Below are 14288 nucleotides of genomic sequence, written 5' to 3'. Positions count from 1 at the left end.
AAGAAATCAGTGATGGGCCGCTAGGTGTCCTCACGTTGCGTGTGCTGCGCGTGTCGCCGTGCTCGGAGAGAGGTATCTTGGTGGCGAGTCATCTCATGTAAGAAAGCGGCTAGGCATCGCTGATCTGGGAGCTGCAGCATGTGTGGGAGGGGGCCGAATCCGTCGCAGAAGAGGCAGTGGTACCGGCCTCGAATGGCATAATAGATAGGACATCTAAAAGCAAAGTGCTCGTCCGACTCGATCTCCTGCAAGTCGCAAAGTGGGCAAAGGCGGCCCTCTCGTGGGATACCCTCTACACGTCCGCTCTCGATCCGTAATCGGTGTGACGAAACCCTAAACTGACCGAGGGAGATCCGGAGCGCATGTGGTAGATGAAGTTGTGTGTAACCCGGAGGTGTGATGAAGCCCTCCTGTGAGATTTGGAGGCAGTGTCGGCGGTAGAGGTCGAGCTTCACAGGAAGCTCGGGGTGAAGAAACCATGTCCGCCAGGTGTGGAGCTGGAGCAGATCTGCTCGAATGAGCCGGTTGACCTCCTAGTCAGTGAGGGAGAGGGGAGATGGTGGAGCGTCGAGGCTGTAGTGAAAAGGAGGCAACTGGTCTAAGTCGAGGCCCAGTCGGGTGAACCAACTGGAAAGACGACTATACCAGCATCGCTGGTCCCCATCAACGGATAAGGCCATAGAGGAGGATAGGGCTAGCCAAGGTAGGCGGAGGCGACCGTTGGAGGAGGAGCTGAAATCCCTGACTCTGTGTAGATAAGCGATAGCCTGGAAAGCCGCATCGAGCTGTAGAGGTGAGGCGTCGAACTCTGCTAGAATGATCTGGTGTGCTACCGATGGTTTGCTGCGGATCATCCGAGCAAACATCGGTATCTGTAGGCGCTCGACTCGAGCCCGCTCGTGAAGATCGGGCGTGAGAAGACAATGCCCAAGTATGTGTAAGAGTCAACTATCTCAACAGGGTCGCCGGCGAAGAGGAATTGCTCTCGGTGCATAGTGGGTCTGGAAGTGTTGAAGATCATCACCTTGGTTTTCCCAAGGTTGACCTTCAAGTCATGTGTATCACAGAAGACCTGAAGTCCATCCAGGTGTCTCTGAAGACCAGTAGCAGAAGAGGATAGTAGTACTACATCATCTGCGTAGCCTCCGCAAGAGAGCAGCCTGCACCTCCGAGTGTCCTGATGGTGGTCTCGAGCTCGTCGATGTAGAGGCCAAATAGAGTCGGTGACAAGGGACATCCTTGTTTGACTCCGATAGTGCTCGTGATCTCTGGGGTCCAGCTGGTGCCAATCGTGACCTGGCCCGTCATCCGCTCATAGAGAGCTACTAGTGCCCAGATAACCTCCGAGTCGTAGCCTAACTAATGCAGGCGTCTGACGAGTCGGGTGCGGGGAACGGTGTCGAATGCCTTGCGGAAATCCACAAAGCAACAATATACTCTTTGTCTCCTGTGTTTGGCCTCCTCAATGATCCCTCTAAGTGTAAAAATGTGATCGTAAGTCGAGTGATCCGTCCTAAAACCGGCCTGTTCGGATGCCCTGAGCCCCTATACCTCTGCGCGAGCACTGACCTCGCCATGTAACACTGATGCATAGATCTTGGACATAACATGTCCAATCATGATGGTCCTGTAATTCCCTGGATCCATGGGATCTCTTGCTTTGTGGATGCGTGTGATAGTGTTCATGGTCCAGGCTCTGGGGAACCCGTGGCAGACAGCTTCATTGAACAGCGTTGCCAGGATGGGGGCTAGAGTTTTGATGCCATAGGTAACAAACTCTGTGCATAGGCCCTCATGATCCTTAGCTCGGCTGTTGTGAAGCTTAAGCGCTGCGTGGGTGACTCCCTGGGTTGTGAAGAGGGTGCAAGAAGTGGGACGCGGGGTGGCTGAGAGGTCAGGAGGAGGCCCTAGCGTTTCGCTGGGTCGTGAGTCAGAGTGTGTGGCATAATGCTTTACACTCGTAATCATATCAGCTATTGCAAGGGGTGGAGCCAGCGGGTCGAGGGCGGGTGGACCGATTAGTGGAAGGAAAAATGTGGCGGGCTGCATTGTGAAGGGAGTGGGTGATAAGGGCGGCTCAGTGATCTAGAGAGGGTATGGTGTCTATGTGTCTGAGGAGGGAGGCTAGGTGGGTTGAGTAATCAGGTGAGAGGTTATGATCAAAGTGTATATCATGATAGGTAGTGTAGTGCGGGGTGTGGCTGGGAGGGGCTCGAGGCGCAAGGATATGAAAGAACAGGTAAGTGTGGTCGGCTCCTGGGGGTAAGGGTGCAGTACGGAAGTGAGTGATCTGTGGGGCTAAAGCAGGAGATCCTAGAATGTAGTCGACGACACTGGCTCCTCCGCCATGTGGGAAACATGTGAAACCAGAGGAGGCAGGCCACCGGTCTAGTCCATTGTAGATGACCAAATCATGTATACGTCCAAGGTCCAAAAGAGCCTGCCCATACGTAGTAACGGGAGCGCGACTGTTGGCCGAGGAGCGGGGGAAGCCCGAGTCCTCTGTGTCCATCTCAGGTAATAGGACCGGATGTGAGTGGAAGTCCAGGAGTGATGTCTGATGTGCACCTGCCCTTGCGTTGAAATCCCCAACTAGGAGGACCTCTCCGCGTCTGGAGAACTCCACAATGTCTGAGTAGAGATCTAAATAGGGGGATACCCCCGTATCCTCACGTAGCATCCGTGCGAAATGTGACGTCTCAGGAGGAAAGTAGCAGACTGCAATAAAGAGGTCGCGTGTGGAGGGGCGTCGAAATCGGAGGCATAGGTAACGGGCATGGACATCCCGTCTAACCACGGATATCAAGCTCGTGAGTGCTGAACGAAAGAGTACTGCAACTCCGCCTGATCCTCGGACCCCCCCAGTATATCTGGTCTCCTCACGGAATACTGACTCCCAGGTATAGCCACTGACCGAGGGGAGAGGGCGCTCGGGGCTCTGATGTGTCTCTCTATAGAAAACGATGTCGCGTCCAGTGTATGACTCTGAGAAGTTCCCAGGGTCAGACCATAGGGTACCATTACAGTTCCATATGGTGCATGCCAAGGGTACTGTGTGCTGAGTCTGAATCTCATAGACCATGTCTCCCTATTTGGGGGGGGAGCCTGCTACCGTGTCTGGAGTACCTGGTGGGGCTCGGCGGCGGGGGCCAACTAATAGGCGGCCATCTCGGACGATAGCCCACTTCCCCTCCTGACGGGCTACATCTCGCTGCTGAAGCAGGGTGCGTCGCTCTTCCACCTGCATAGGTGTGAGATCCTCATCCATGAAGATAGTAGGGTGGTCCCGTAGTGTAGCACGCTGCCTGAGTGCTGCAAGTCGGGCCTGAGTATCCTTGATTCGGATGATGAGTGGCTGTGGGCGCGTGGGGTCCCGTCCTGTGCGCCATGCATGCTCGATCCCATGCTCGGCGAGGCCGAGGGTAGAGGTCACGAAAGTAGTCGCGTCTGCTAAGGGGGTGAGTGAATCTGCGCGGGGGATACCTCGTACTCGGATGTTGAGAGCCTTACTAGCCCTCTGTTCCTGCTCGGCGATGGTGGCTGAGACTGCTGCTTTGGGTGCCCGTCTCGCAACGTCCACCCATCTGGTAGTCTTCGCAATAGCAATCTGGATGGTAGCGATCCGCTCCTCCACCTCTGGTGTAGTGCGCGGGGCTGCTGTGACTGTAGCAGTGAGAGAGAGAACGTCCTGACGGAGGTGAGTGATCTCCTGGCGCATGCTCTGAATAAGCTGATCTTGTGCTACGGTATGATCCCGTAGTCGATGTAGCTCCATAAAGATGTAATCTATCGTCTCAGGTGGGACCCGGGGGGGTGCGAACTGGGACATGGCGTAGGGCGGAGGGGGCGTGGGAGACAGGCTGGCTGTATATGGCAGGGGAGTGGAGAAAGGTTGCTCGGTGAGGGGAAGGGGGGACATAAGAGTGGTGGAGACAAAAGGGAGCTGTGTAGGGGGTGAGGAACTGTGACCCTCTCCTGTGGGGGGCAGGCTGAGGGCGGTGGTAACGGGGGTATTTGGTACACTGGTGGGGGAGGCAGTGGTCGGAGTAGAGATGATGGCTGCGGGAGAAAGAGTCTAGAGGGGCAGTGATGCGGGGAGGAGCAGCCAACAATCTAATTGATAAAATGTAACAAACCCGCGGGTTGGGCTGGGGGTTTAGCCCAACTCGGGGTTAGAGACCCTTAGGAGCTAGCGAAGGAACTACTGTTGGCGATGGCGCTGCTGGTGGTGGTTCTGATGCTGGCAGCGCTCTTGGTTGTCTAGGGATAATATTTTTTGTTTGATATATAATTTATATAAAATACATTTTTAAAACCCGTTTCTAGAGGAAATGCCTAGCAAAATCTGGAAACGTTTCTAGAAACTCTAACCTGTTTCTCTGCTGCTCCTTACTGGAAAGTTTGCAGTGGATGTAGAGTATGAGCGGGGGCCTTTCCACAGTTTTTTCTACGGTGGCCTTCGAAATTGCCGTGTAAAGCCTCACTTGTTGCACCCTTGTCACCACATGGCACGATGGTGTCATCATATGTCTTTGCTAAATGAACATCCTCAAGGGATGTGATCTTGTGGCGGCGCACGTCGTTCTGGTAGTCTCGTGGGGGACCACTATAATGGAATAGTTGCCCCACCTATTCAAAGAAGATAGGAAATTTTCTTTGCAAAAGGTCAGACTGATTATTTTACACTTCCAATCCTTTTCCTTGCATGACGAGCATCTTGAAATCGAAAAAATTCTTAAACTTATGCGGCTCTTCCGCGAGAGAACTGCTCTCTGAATTTCAATTTAAAGTCAGCCCAAGTAAGAGGCACTTTTGATGGACTCTCAAATTTGTGGAACCAAATACTTGCATAGTCACACAACTTTTCCTCCACATCTGTCACACGATGACATCCAGATGGTTCACCAAAGAGAAAACATTATTGCACATACATTTGTGGACAAGTACATACGTAAAGTGAGATGTATTTATCCTAGCATTTGTATGTTGACACAGAAACAGATACACAGACACGTATACAGACACGAGACACTTCGGTAGTGGAGAGCACAGAAATCCCCTCAGCCCCCCCACTTCCTCTTCTTCCTTTGGAAAAGAGAGTTTTATAAAATTTGTAAAAAGCATTAATATGGTCCAGAGGAGCTAAGGATAAGGCTCATGTCAGCTGTTGGTCTTACTATGTACGTACAACTGCAGTATGTTGTTGAAGGTGACATTGAAATGTGCAGTAATAACATCATGATAGGTGTAAAAGGTGCAAACAAAAAGGGGAATGCGATCTGATGGTGTTGTAATTGTAGGTGGGCTTTCATCGATTTAACTGCAGGACCCTTTTCCTGGGGTCCAGCAGTGGGTGGTATGGGTGTCAAAACAGAGCATACTCTACCCTCAGTCGACAAATTATTAGCAAACCCTGCAGGTGATATATTGGAGGTGCTTCTAGGCATGATATTTCATTGTACATTATCATCAAATTGAATGCTTGCATGTTGGTCTAATGCTGGAATCTGGTTAAGGAAGCTCATGGTGGCCTTTGATTTCATATGTAGGTGCTTCTGAAGAGGATGCCGAGCAGGATCTGCAAAATTTCGTGCAGGATAAATTCTCTGTCTTCCAAGATGTGAGTGGCTGATGTATCGGTGGAAATTCCTCTCGTTTTCTAATTTTCTACAGAGATTTTTGGATGCACAAACATGCACATGGACTTTATCTGATGTACAAGGGGACTCTATATTCTCTCTTCCAGCTCTGCTTAGTACAAGCAGGTTGAATTTGTGTGCAAACACAGCCATCTTATCAATGATAATCTGTTTGTTAATGTCATTGTGTGAAGACTTTTGAACATTGACAGGGATTATGAGATGCACATTGTCTTCTCTTACAAGGTTTTTCTGAAATTGAGTCTAAATTTGACATATCGACAAAGAGACAAACTTGGATGATGAATGAGACATAGGTTTACAGCAGCTGATGGGCCAAGAAAACCATTTGATCATGTGAATTCTACTCAAATGGTTAAATTGCTGATGCTTGTTTATGCTTCCAATTCAAGTCAATATACTGTGTTTCTCACATTGTGTAGGGTTTTAATCATTATAGATACCTGTATAAAACAATTTATTCAAATATTTATACACAGCTACATGTATACATACATACAGATAAATGAACAGTACACATTATTTATATCTATGCATGCATAGATACACATGCACAGATGTGATGTATGTATCTGTGAACAGGTGCGCACGCACGCGTGCAAACACACATACACACATGCATATTTCTATGTACTTGGATGCACATACATATACATATACCAATACATACGACATATATGCAAACATGCATGTATGCATATATATGTATTTATTGTTACAGTTATTTAAGTTTATGCAAGGGCATTGTAGCGTGTGAAGTTGTAAACCCTCTTGGCTATGGCGTCTAGAGAAAGAAGGAGAACTCCTTGAGCTTTAGGATGCAATCAAGATCTTCGGGATCGGAGGTGTTTAGGAGGACTTGTGTAATAAATTTTGATGTGGGTGGTCATGTTCCCATGGAGGGTAGAGTGGTTAGGAAGTAAAGCAACGAAGGTGTATGTAAATAAGGGAAAAGAGAAAATCCTAGTGGGTGAGGTGGCGAGGAGAGAGAGAGAGAGAGAGAGAGGAAGGAGAAGTAGAAGTAGAAGTAGAATTTATTATCGTCCTCGGGGGGCCAAAAATGACCCATGGGACCTAATCATCAGTACAAAAATCTCCTCCGATGTGGAGGGTTCAAGAATTTTCAAGTTTTTGAAGGTACGAAAACGTTGCCGGAGGGGCAATGGTGAGAACTGATGAGAGCTGAGTGGTTTCTACCAGTATCTGCTGGTAGTCGTCCCTGATATGTGTATATCTGGGGCATTGTAGGGCTACATGTGCCTCTGTCTCAACTGTCTATGAATCACAGAATCTGCAAAATCCGGCATGTCGTAACAAATTCAGCCAAGCTCCTTTCTCTATTGCCAAGGTGTGTGATCGTGTGCGGAATCTGGCAATACTCCTGCGATAGAGAAGAGGGATGGGAGTGCTGATGTATGGCTGAGCAGAGGCATCTGATGTCATGAATGATGACCAGCATAGGGGGTTTATTTGATCTTGGTAGTATTCTAACTTTGTCTTCTTTTTTGCTTTGAGCCTGTAGGGTGCATAGTAAGGATAACTGGGATTCTTGTAGATTGACCTTTTCAGGTGGCATAGTCAAGTATGATTCCACTTTCCATCTGCTGAACCATTTCCTTATGTCTGTCCCCCATCCTGTACAGATGATCTTGCGTTTATAGTTTTTTTGAAGTTTCATACTTGCTGTCCATGCTCTGTGTGGTAATCTGTTTGTTGGCATTTGTTGCACGTCCACTAGATGTTGCATCACTTTGATCAGTGCATGAAACTCAATTGGCCTCCTGCGCGTTTCCAATAGGAGCATTGAGTAAGGGGTAGTAGCCTTGACTCTTATGTACACTTTGCTTCAAAGATGTGAAAAACAACAAAATCCCTGTATTCTCTTTGAAGAACATGCAAATGATTCAAAAAACAAGATTTACAAAGGACCTTACTGACATTGACGCACAATTGGTTTCAATTAGAATACCCTTTGCTCAAATACGAGAATTATCATATGAAGGACAATAGGGACTTCATGGAAGTGTTGTCAATGTTTTTGCTGATGTTAATAGAGCACAACAAGTGCTACCAAGGTTCTTGAATGACAATGATATTGTAGTAGTGGCCAGATGTCGTCGTAGGAATGCTTTCTGCAAATTTTCAATCTCATTCCATGTGGATGGAGAGATGCTGCCTCCCCATACTTCTACTCGGTATAGCACTGTTTGAACTACATATGCATCAAACAACATATTCCGAATCTTCCAGTTCTGTGTGTTAGTGTGCCTACAGTCATTTTCAAATTGATAGTATTTTCCCCAACCTGTATCCAACCTTCTTTGTGCACATTGCCACCATCTGTGGTCGGTTGGTATGTCGATTCCCAAGTATTTAAAGGTATTGACATATTCAATGGGCTGCCCCTCAAAGCTGATAACAGGAGGATGTTCAGGTTGGGTGGTGCATACTGCCATCATTTTGGTTTTGGTGACATTAACTTGCAGCCCACTTTCGTTGCAAAAGACCTGAAGTGTCTGTAGTAGTTGATGCATGGAATCAGGGTCATAGGAAAAAAGAACCACATCATCTGCATATAGAAGCAACAGTATTGTCCATAGCCCGAGCTTGGGTCCTTGTATCCCTTCTCCTGCTGCAAATTCATTTATGAGTTCTTCTAACTTGTCAATGCAGATTCCAAACAATGTAGGTGAGAGAGGACAGCCTTATTTTAACCCCATATTACTTTGAAATGCAGTGGACAGTCCATGCTCTTGTTTTAGTGTGCATAATACTTTCTCGTATATTCGGGAGATGCCTACCCTTAATGCCAAGGGGACTCTGAGGTCTTGCATTCTTTTCCATAGGCTCCCTCTCAGGACTGTATCAAATGCCCGTCTTAAAATCTACAAAACAGCACAAAAGAGTTTTTCCTTTTAGTCTGCTTTCATCCATGAGTACTCTTAATGTGACCAGATGATCTGCAGTCCTATGCTCTTTACGGAAGCCTGCTTGTCCAATGGCCCTCTTCTTGGTCTCTTCGGCCCAAGTGCTAATTTTTGCTTCAAGCACCATGCTAAAAAGTTTAGATAGTGTGGAACTGACCATTATAGTTCTGTAGTCAGTGGCTGAATTTTTGTCTCCCCCTTTGAATAGGGGCTGAACCCAATTCTCTTGCCAGTCAAGTGGAAAGCCATGGTGTAGAGCATTTGTCAGTATGTGTATAGCCATTGTCGTGCCCTATCTTCAGTCCATTTTAAGAGTTCAGCACACGTGCATGTGGTCAGAGGCCTTTCCATTTGCCATCTTTTTCAGCCCGGCTTCTGTTAGAATTATTATTATATTCTAGCAGTGACCAATGAAATGTAATAAGTAGGTTAGGGGCACTTTTCCCTCCTTTTAGAGGGTTTTTCCCCTAACCACAGCTAGTTCACTAACTACGGTTAGTGAAGGATAACGTTTTGTCACTTAGACAAAACCTATCCCACTTCTTGTATTACTTACTTCTTCTATTGCAAGCACTACGTTCAGCTCTTTACCTCACACTCTCTTTTCTAACATTTGGTATCAGAGCCCAAGTTCTGCTCTTTTGCTTCCTAGCCCGCAAGCTTTCTGCTCCCTGCTCCCGCAATCTGTACGGGCTGATTCCGTACAGCCCGTACACTTGTCGTACACCCGTATAGCTCTTGCATCGTCCTACATGTGCTGCCATTCCGTACATTTCGTACCGTCGCACATGCACCGTACCTTCGTTGTACGGTTGTCGTACAACAATACGGTCATCCGTACTGTCTGCATTTCGCACGTGCGAACCGTACATCTTGTACGTCGTCCGTACCATCGATTAGCTCGTCAGTGTGCCGTACATCCCTACATAGGCTGCCGTACATCTGTACACATGCGTTCGTACGCAGGCATTCCGTAATGCGTGTCACCATTCCGTACATGACTGCGCTGGTTGTCCGTACTGTGTACAACTACCATTCGTACATGTTGATGCAAATCCGTACACAGTACGGATATCCGTACATTTTGCAAGCTCTTGTACTTTTCGTTGGCATCCGCACTTCTGTGCAAGTTTTATTCTATCAGGTACTCTAGCAGTTGGTTTTTTGGCAGGCATTGTTTGCAGATAGCCATTGTTTGGCTTAGATCTTGCAGAGAATTTGGGGCATTCTGTATTTGTGGGTAGACATTGCAGTTGGGTTGCAGGTTGTCCAAGAAATTGGGGCTTTTGCAATTACATTGCCATTTTGCAGTGAAATCTGGGGCTTTTACAGGCAGAGTGCAATTTGTGCAACATTTGGGGCTTTCAGACCATTCCGTACATTCCGTACCGCCGCACATGCGCCGTACCTTCGTTGTACGGCTGTCGTACAACAATACGGTCATCCGTACTGTCTGCATTTCGCACGTGCGAACCGTACATCTTGTACGTCGTCCGTGCCATCGATTAGCTCGTCAGTGTGCCGTACATCCCTACATAGGCTGCCATACATCTGTACACATGCATTCGTACGCAGGCATTCCGTAATGCGTGTCACCATTCCGTACATGACTGCGCTGGTTGTCCGTACTCTGTACAACTACCATTCGTACATGTTGATGCAAATCTGTACACAGTACGGATATCCGTACATTTTGCAAGCTCTTGTACTTTTCGTTGGCATCCGCACTTCTGTGCAAGTTTTATTCTATCAGGTACTCTAGCAGTTGGTTTTTTGGCAGGCATTGTTTGCAGATAGCCATTGTTTGGCTTAGATCTTGCATAGAATTTGGGGCATTCTGTATTTGTGGGTAGACATTGCAGTTGGGTTGCAGGTTGTCCAAGAAATTGGGGCTTTTGCAATTACATTGCCATTTTGCAGTGAAATCTGAAGCTTTTACAGGCAGAGTGCAATTTGTGCAACATTTGGGGCTTTCAGACCATTTGCCCTCTTTTGTATGCAATTTCCCACAAGAAATTGGGGCTTTTGCATTTGGGTTGCAATTTTGCAGGTAAAAGGGCATTTTGGAAGTTTGCAAACAGTTTTGGACTCAGTACGAGTCAAATTGCACTTTTGCCACTTTTTGCAGATTCTATTTGCAGATTTTTGGGGCATTGAGCAGAGCAGTGTGGTGAATTTTGAGCCTTTGACAGGCTGTGACAGTATTTGTCACTGCGGGCATATTATTCTTCACAGATTTTACTTGTGCATTGTATATCCCAAGAAGGGACTTCACCTGGTCCGTCTGCAGTATTTTTTTCCTGAGATTATCTGGTGAAAATGGCTCAGAACAACTCAAATGAGGTGTTCGGGGTTCTCACACAGGAGGATAAGTTGGATGGCACCAACTACTCCTTGTGGAGTTTCATGGTTCGCAATATCTTGGTTGGCAGAAATCTTTGGGATTATGTCAATGGAGGTGAAATACAACGCCTATACCTGTCACTCCTACAGCTGGAGGCAGGGGTAGAGGTACAAATACAGCACAGGTTATTGGAGCAGCCACTCTAGGAGCTCCCACAGCAGTGCAGAAAAGATGGGACTCTAGAGATGCACAAGCTCTTTCATTAATTTCTCTTTCTGTCAAGAGGTTCATTATACCTCATATTCGGTCATGCAAGACATCTATGGCAGCTTGGGTAATACTTGAGAGTATGTTTGCAGCAAGAAACGATGCCAGAGTTTCCTTTTTGAAGCGAGAACTTTCCCATACACATATGAAGGAGGGAGATTCCATGAATTCTCACCTCACGAAGCTTCAGGATCTCAGAGAACAATTGCTAAACATTCATGAAGTCATTCCAGATTCAGAGATGATGACTACCACTCTGAACTCTCTTCCTGAGTCCTATCTCGGTTTCCACACCTCGCTGATTTTGTCATTGAAGGGGGGCAGCAATCCTCTCTCCTTTCACGAGTTGGTAGGGCTTTTGTTGTAGGAGGAACACACACGCAGAATTATGGCAACCTCGGCTGGCGAGCATGCTATGCTCTCCAAGTTCAAGCCCAAGGGTAAAGGGCAGCATAAGCCACATGCCAATCAGCCCACACATCAGCATAAAGCTGATTCTGGACAGCCTTCTTGTAAGGCACATGCTGATACAAACAAGCAAAAAAAGAAGGGCATCTATCATTATTGCAAGAAGCCAGGTCATTATATTGGAGAGTGCAAGAAGCGCATAGCCAAAGAAAAGAAAAGGGATTCCGGTATGGCTGTATCAAATGCATCAAGTCCACATTGCCATGATGGAGGAGGTGTTGCAGCCAACTTGGTTGAAGAGCACTATGCCTTTTTGTTTTGCACTTCAGATTTTTCAGTGGGTAGTTCAGATACTATAGCCACTAATGATGATGACCCATATGCTTTTTTGACTTGCAGTTACGATCCTTCAAAGGATGAATGCTCTTTCAGTCTTGATGAGACACTACATACTTGGTATATTGATAGTGGTGCTTCAAAGCACATCACTTCCAAGAAAAATCTGTTTGTAACTCTGCATTCTTCACCCACCGAAGGTAACTTGTGCAAATAATTCTTCTTATTCAGTGTGTGGAGTAGGAGACACTATTCTCACATTCTCTGATGGCACAGATTTCAGAATTTCAGATGTACTCTATGTGCCAGGTATAAAAAAGAATTTGCTTTCAGTGTCCTCACTCAATAGAGGAGGATTTCAGGTTGTTTTTGATGAGGGCAAGTGTGCAGTCAGAGACAAAGGAAATGACTATGCTTTGATGTTGTCTGGCACTTTGTATCGGGGTCTGTTTCAGCTTGATCTATATGAAAAAAGATCCCATCTTGCATTATCAGTTAGCACTCCCATTGCTACGATGCAGAATGCGGAGTTATGGCACGGCAGGTATGGGCACATGAGCTATGGCAGCTTAATGACACTTCAGAGGCACGATATGGTTGATGCATTACCTCCTTTGGAGTCGCCTCCTCCTCATGCATGTGAAGGTTGCATTCTTGGCAAAATGCATCGGCTTCCCTTCAAGAAGGATGGTGCAGTAAAAGCTACAAGAAAATTAAAGCTTATTCACAGTGATGTTTGCGGTCCCATGAGGACATCTGCTTTTGGGTGTTATCTTATTTTTGTTACATTCATAGATGACTTTACCAACTACACTTGGGTCTATGGTCTCAAGGAAAAATCAGAAGTGTTTATGCATTTCAAACACTTTGTGGCTATGGTTGAAAATGAGATAGGACTCAAGGTGCAGACACTTCGCACAGATCGAGGGGGGGAGTATATGTGTCATGAATTTGAGACATTTCTAAAAGAAAAAGGCATTATGCATCAGTTTACAGTAGGCTTACACCTCAACAGAATGGCAAAGCTGAGCGGAAGAATCGCACCGCCATGGAAATGGATAGATGCATGCTCACAAGTAAGAAGTTGCCTCACAGGTTTTGGCTGGAAGGCCTCATGTGTGCCAACTATATTTTAAATCGGGCTCCTACAAAGGCTTTGAAGACAATCACTCCCTATGAGGCATGGCATGGGAGAAAGCCTTCAGTGGACCACTTCAGAGTTTTTGGTTTTGTTGCATATGCCCACGTGCCTGTGGAGTTCAGACACATGTTGTCGGATAAGGCACTAAAATGCATTTTTGTGGGATATAGTTCACAAAGCAAAGGCTATCGTCTCTACAATCCTGCTACACGCAAGATTTTTGTCAGTAGAGATGTCATATTCTCTGAAAATTCTGCACATACAAATGCTGAATTTCAGATTTCGTCCTTTTCAGATGATGTGTTTGAGGGGATGCTTCCTATAGCATTTGGTTCCCCCGCTAAAACTTAGAATTTACAGCAACCTCCGCCACCTCCACAAGTACAGCTTCAGCCCCCAGCTGAATTGGTACAACCTCAGGGTATGGATGAAGTTGTCAGGCAAGAAATTCAAGAGATACATGCAGCTAAAACAGTCCCGCATTGGTTGCTTCAGACTCTCAGGGAGAGTAGGCTTGAAGCTCCATTACTTGGCAGAACTCGTAGTGCAGTAAGGCACATGGAGGGAGCTCATTCAGTTGAATCAGCTTATGCAGGTACTCTTCTTGATGAGGAGGAGCCTGAGACATTTGAAGAAGCAAAAGATAATAAGCATTGAATGAATGCCATGCACGATGAGTTGCAGTCCATTCATAAAAATCAGACTTGGGATGTTGTGGATTTGCCACCAGGTAAGAATGCCATAGGTACACGGTGGGTTTTCAAAGTCAAAAGAAAGCCAGATGGGTCCATTGATCGGTACAAGGCAAGGCTGGTTGCAAAAGGATATGCTCAGAATAAGGGCATAGATTATGAGGAGACTTTTGCTCCTACATCCAGGATGACCACCATCAGGTCAGTTATAGCCATGGCTGCAAATTTTGAATGGAATGTTCATCAGTTAGACATTAAAACAGCTTTCCTTAATGGAGACTTGTTGGAAGAGGTTTATGTCAAACAACCTTCGGGCTTTGAAATTTTAGGAAATGCACTTCAGGTATGCAAGCTGAATAAAGCTTTGTATGGGCTGAAACAAGCCCCACGTGCATGGTATGCCAAAATTGATGCCTTTCTGACTAGCAAGGGGCTGAACAATAGTCCACCTGAGAGCACCCTCTACATCAAGAAGGATGGGGGGGATATTTTGGTCATCATTCTTTATGTAGA

At 46.5% G+C, this 14288-nt stretch overlaps 1 protein-coding gene across 1 annotated transcript in view; it reads left to right on the top strand.

The window, feature by feature from the left end:
• Positions 1–14288, top strand: part of LOC147879547 (uncharacterized) — a 150500-nt gene that overhangs the window by 88847 nt on the left and 47365 nt on the right. The window contains exons 14-15 of the mRNA XM_087371536.1: positions 5301–5419; positions 5550–5620. Of these exons, the coding sequence (XP_087227662.1) occupies positions 5301–5419; positions 5550–5620 (190 nt within the window). The remainder of the gene's footprint in view (positions 1–5300; positions 5420–5549; positions 5621–14288) is intronic.

The sequence above is a fragment of the Dipteris shenzhenensis genome, chromosome 33 (genome assembly GCF_047967505.1).
Source record: "Dipteris shenzhenensis isolate YYH24624 ecotype China chromosome 33, Dip_SZ_1.0, whole genome shotgun sequence".
Lineage (NCBI taxonomy): Eukaryota > Viridiplantae > Streptophyta > Polypodiopsida > Gleicheniales > Dipteridaceae > Dipteris > Dipteris shenzhenensis.
This window is presented reverse-complemented; position numbering and strand designations above follow the sequence as displayed.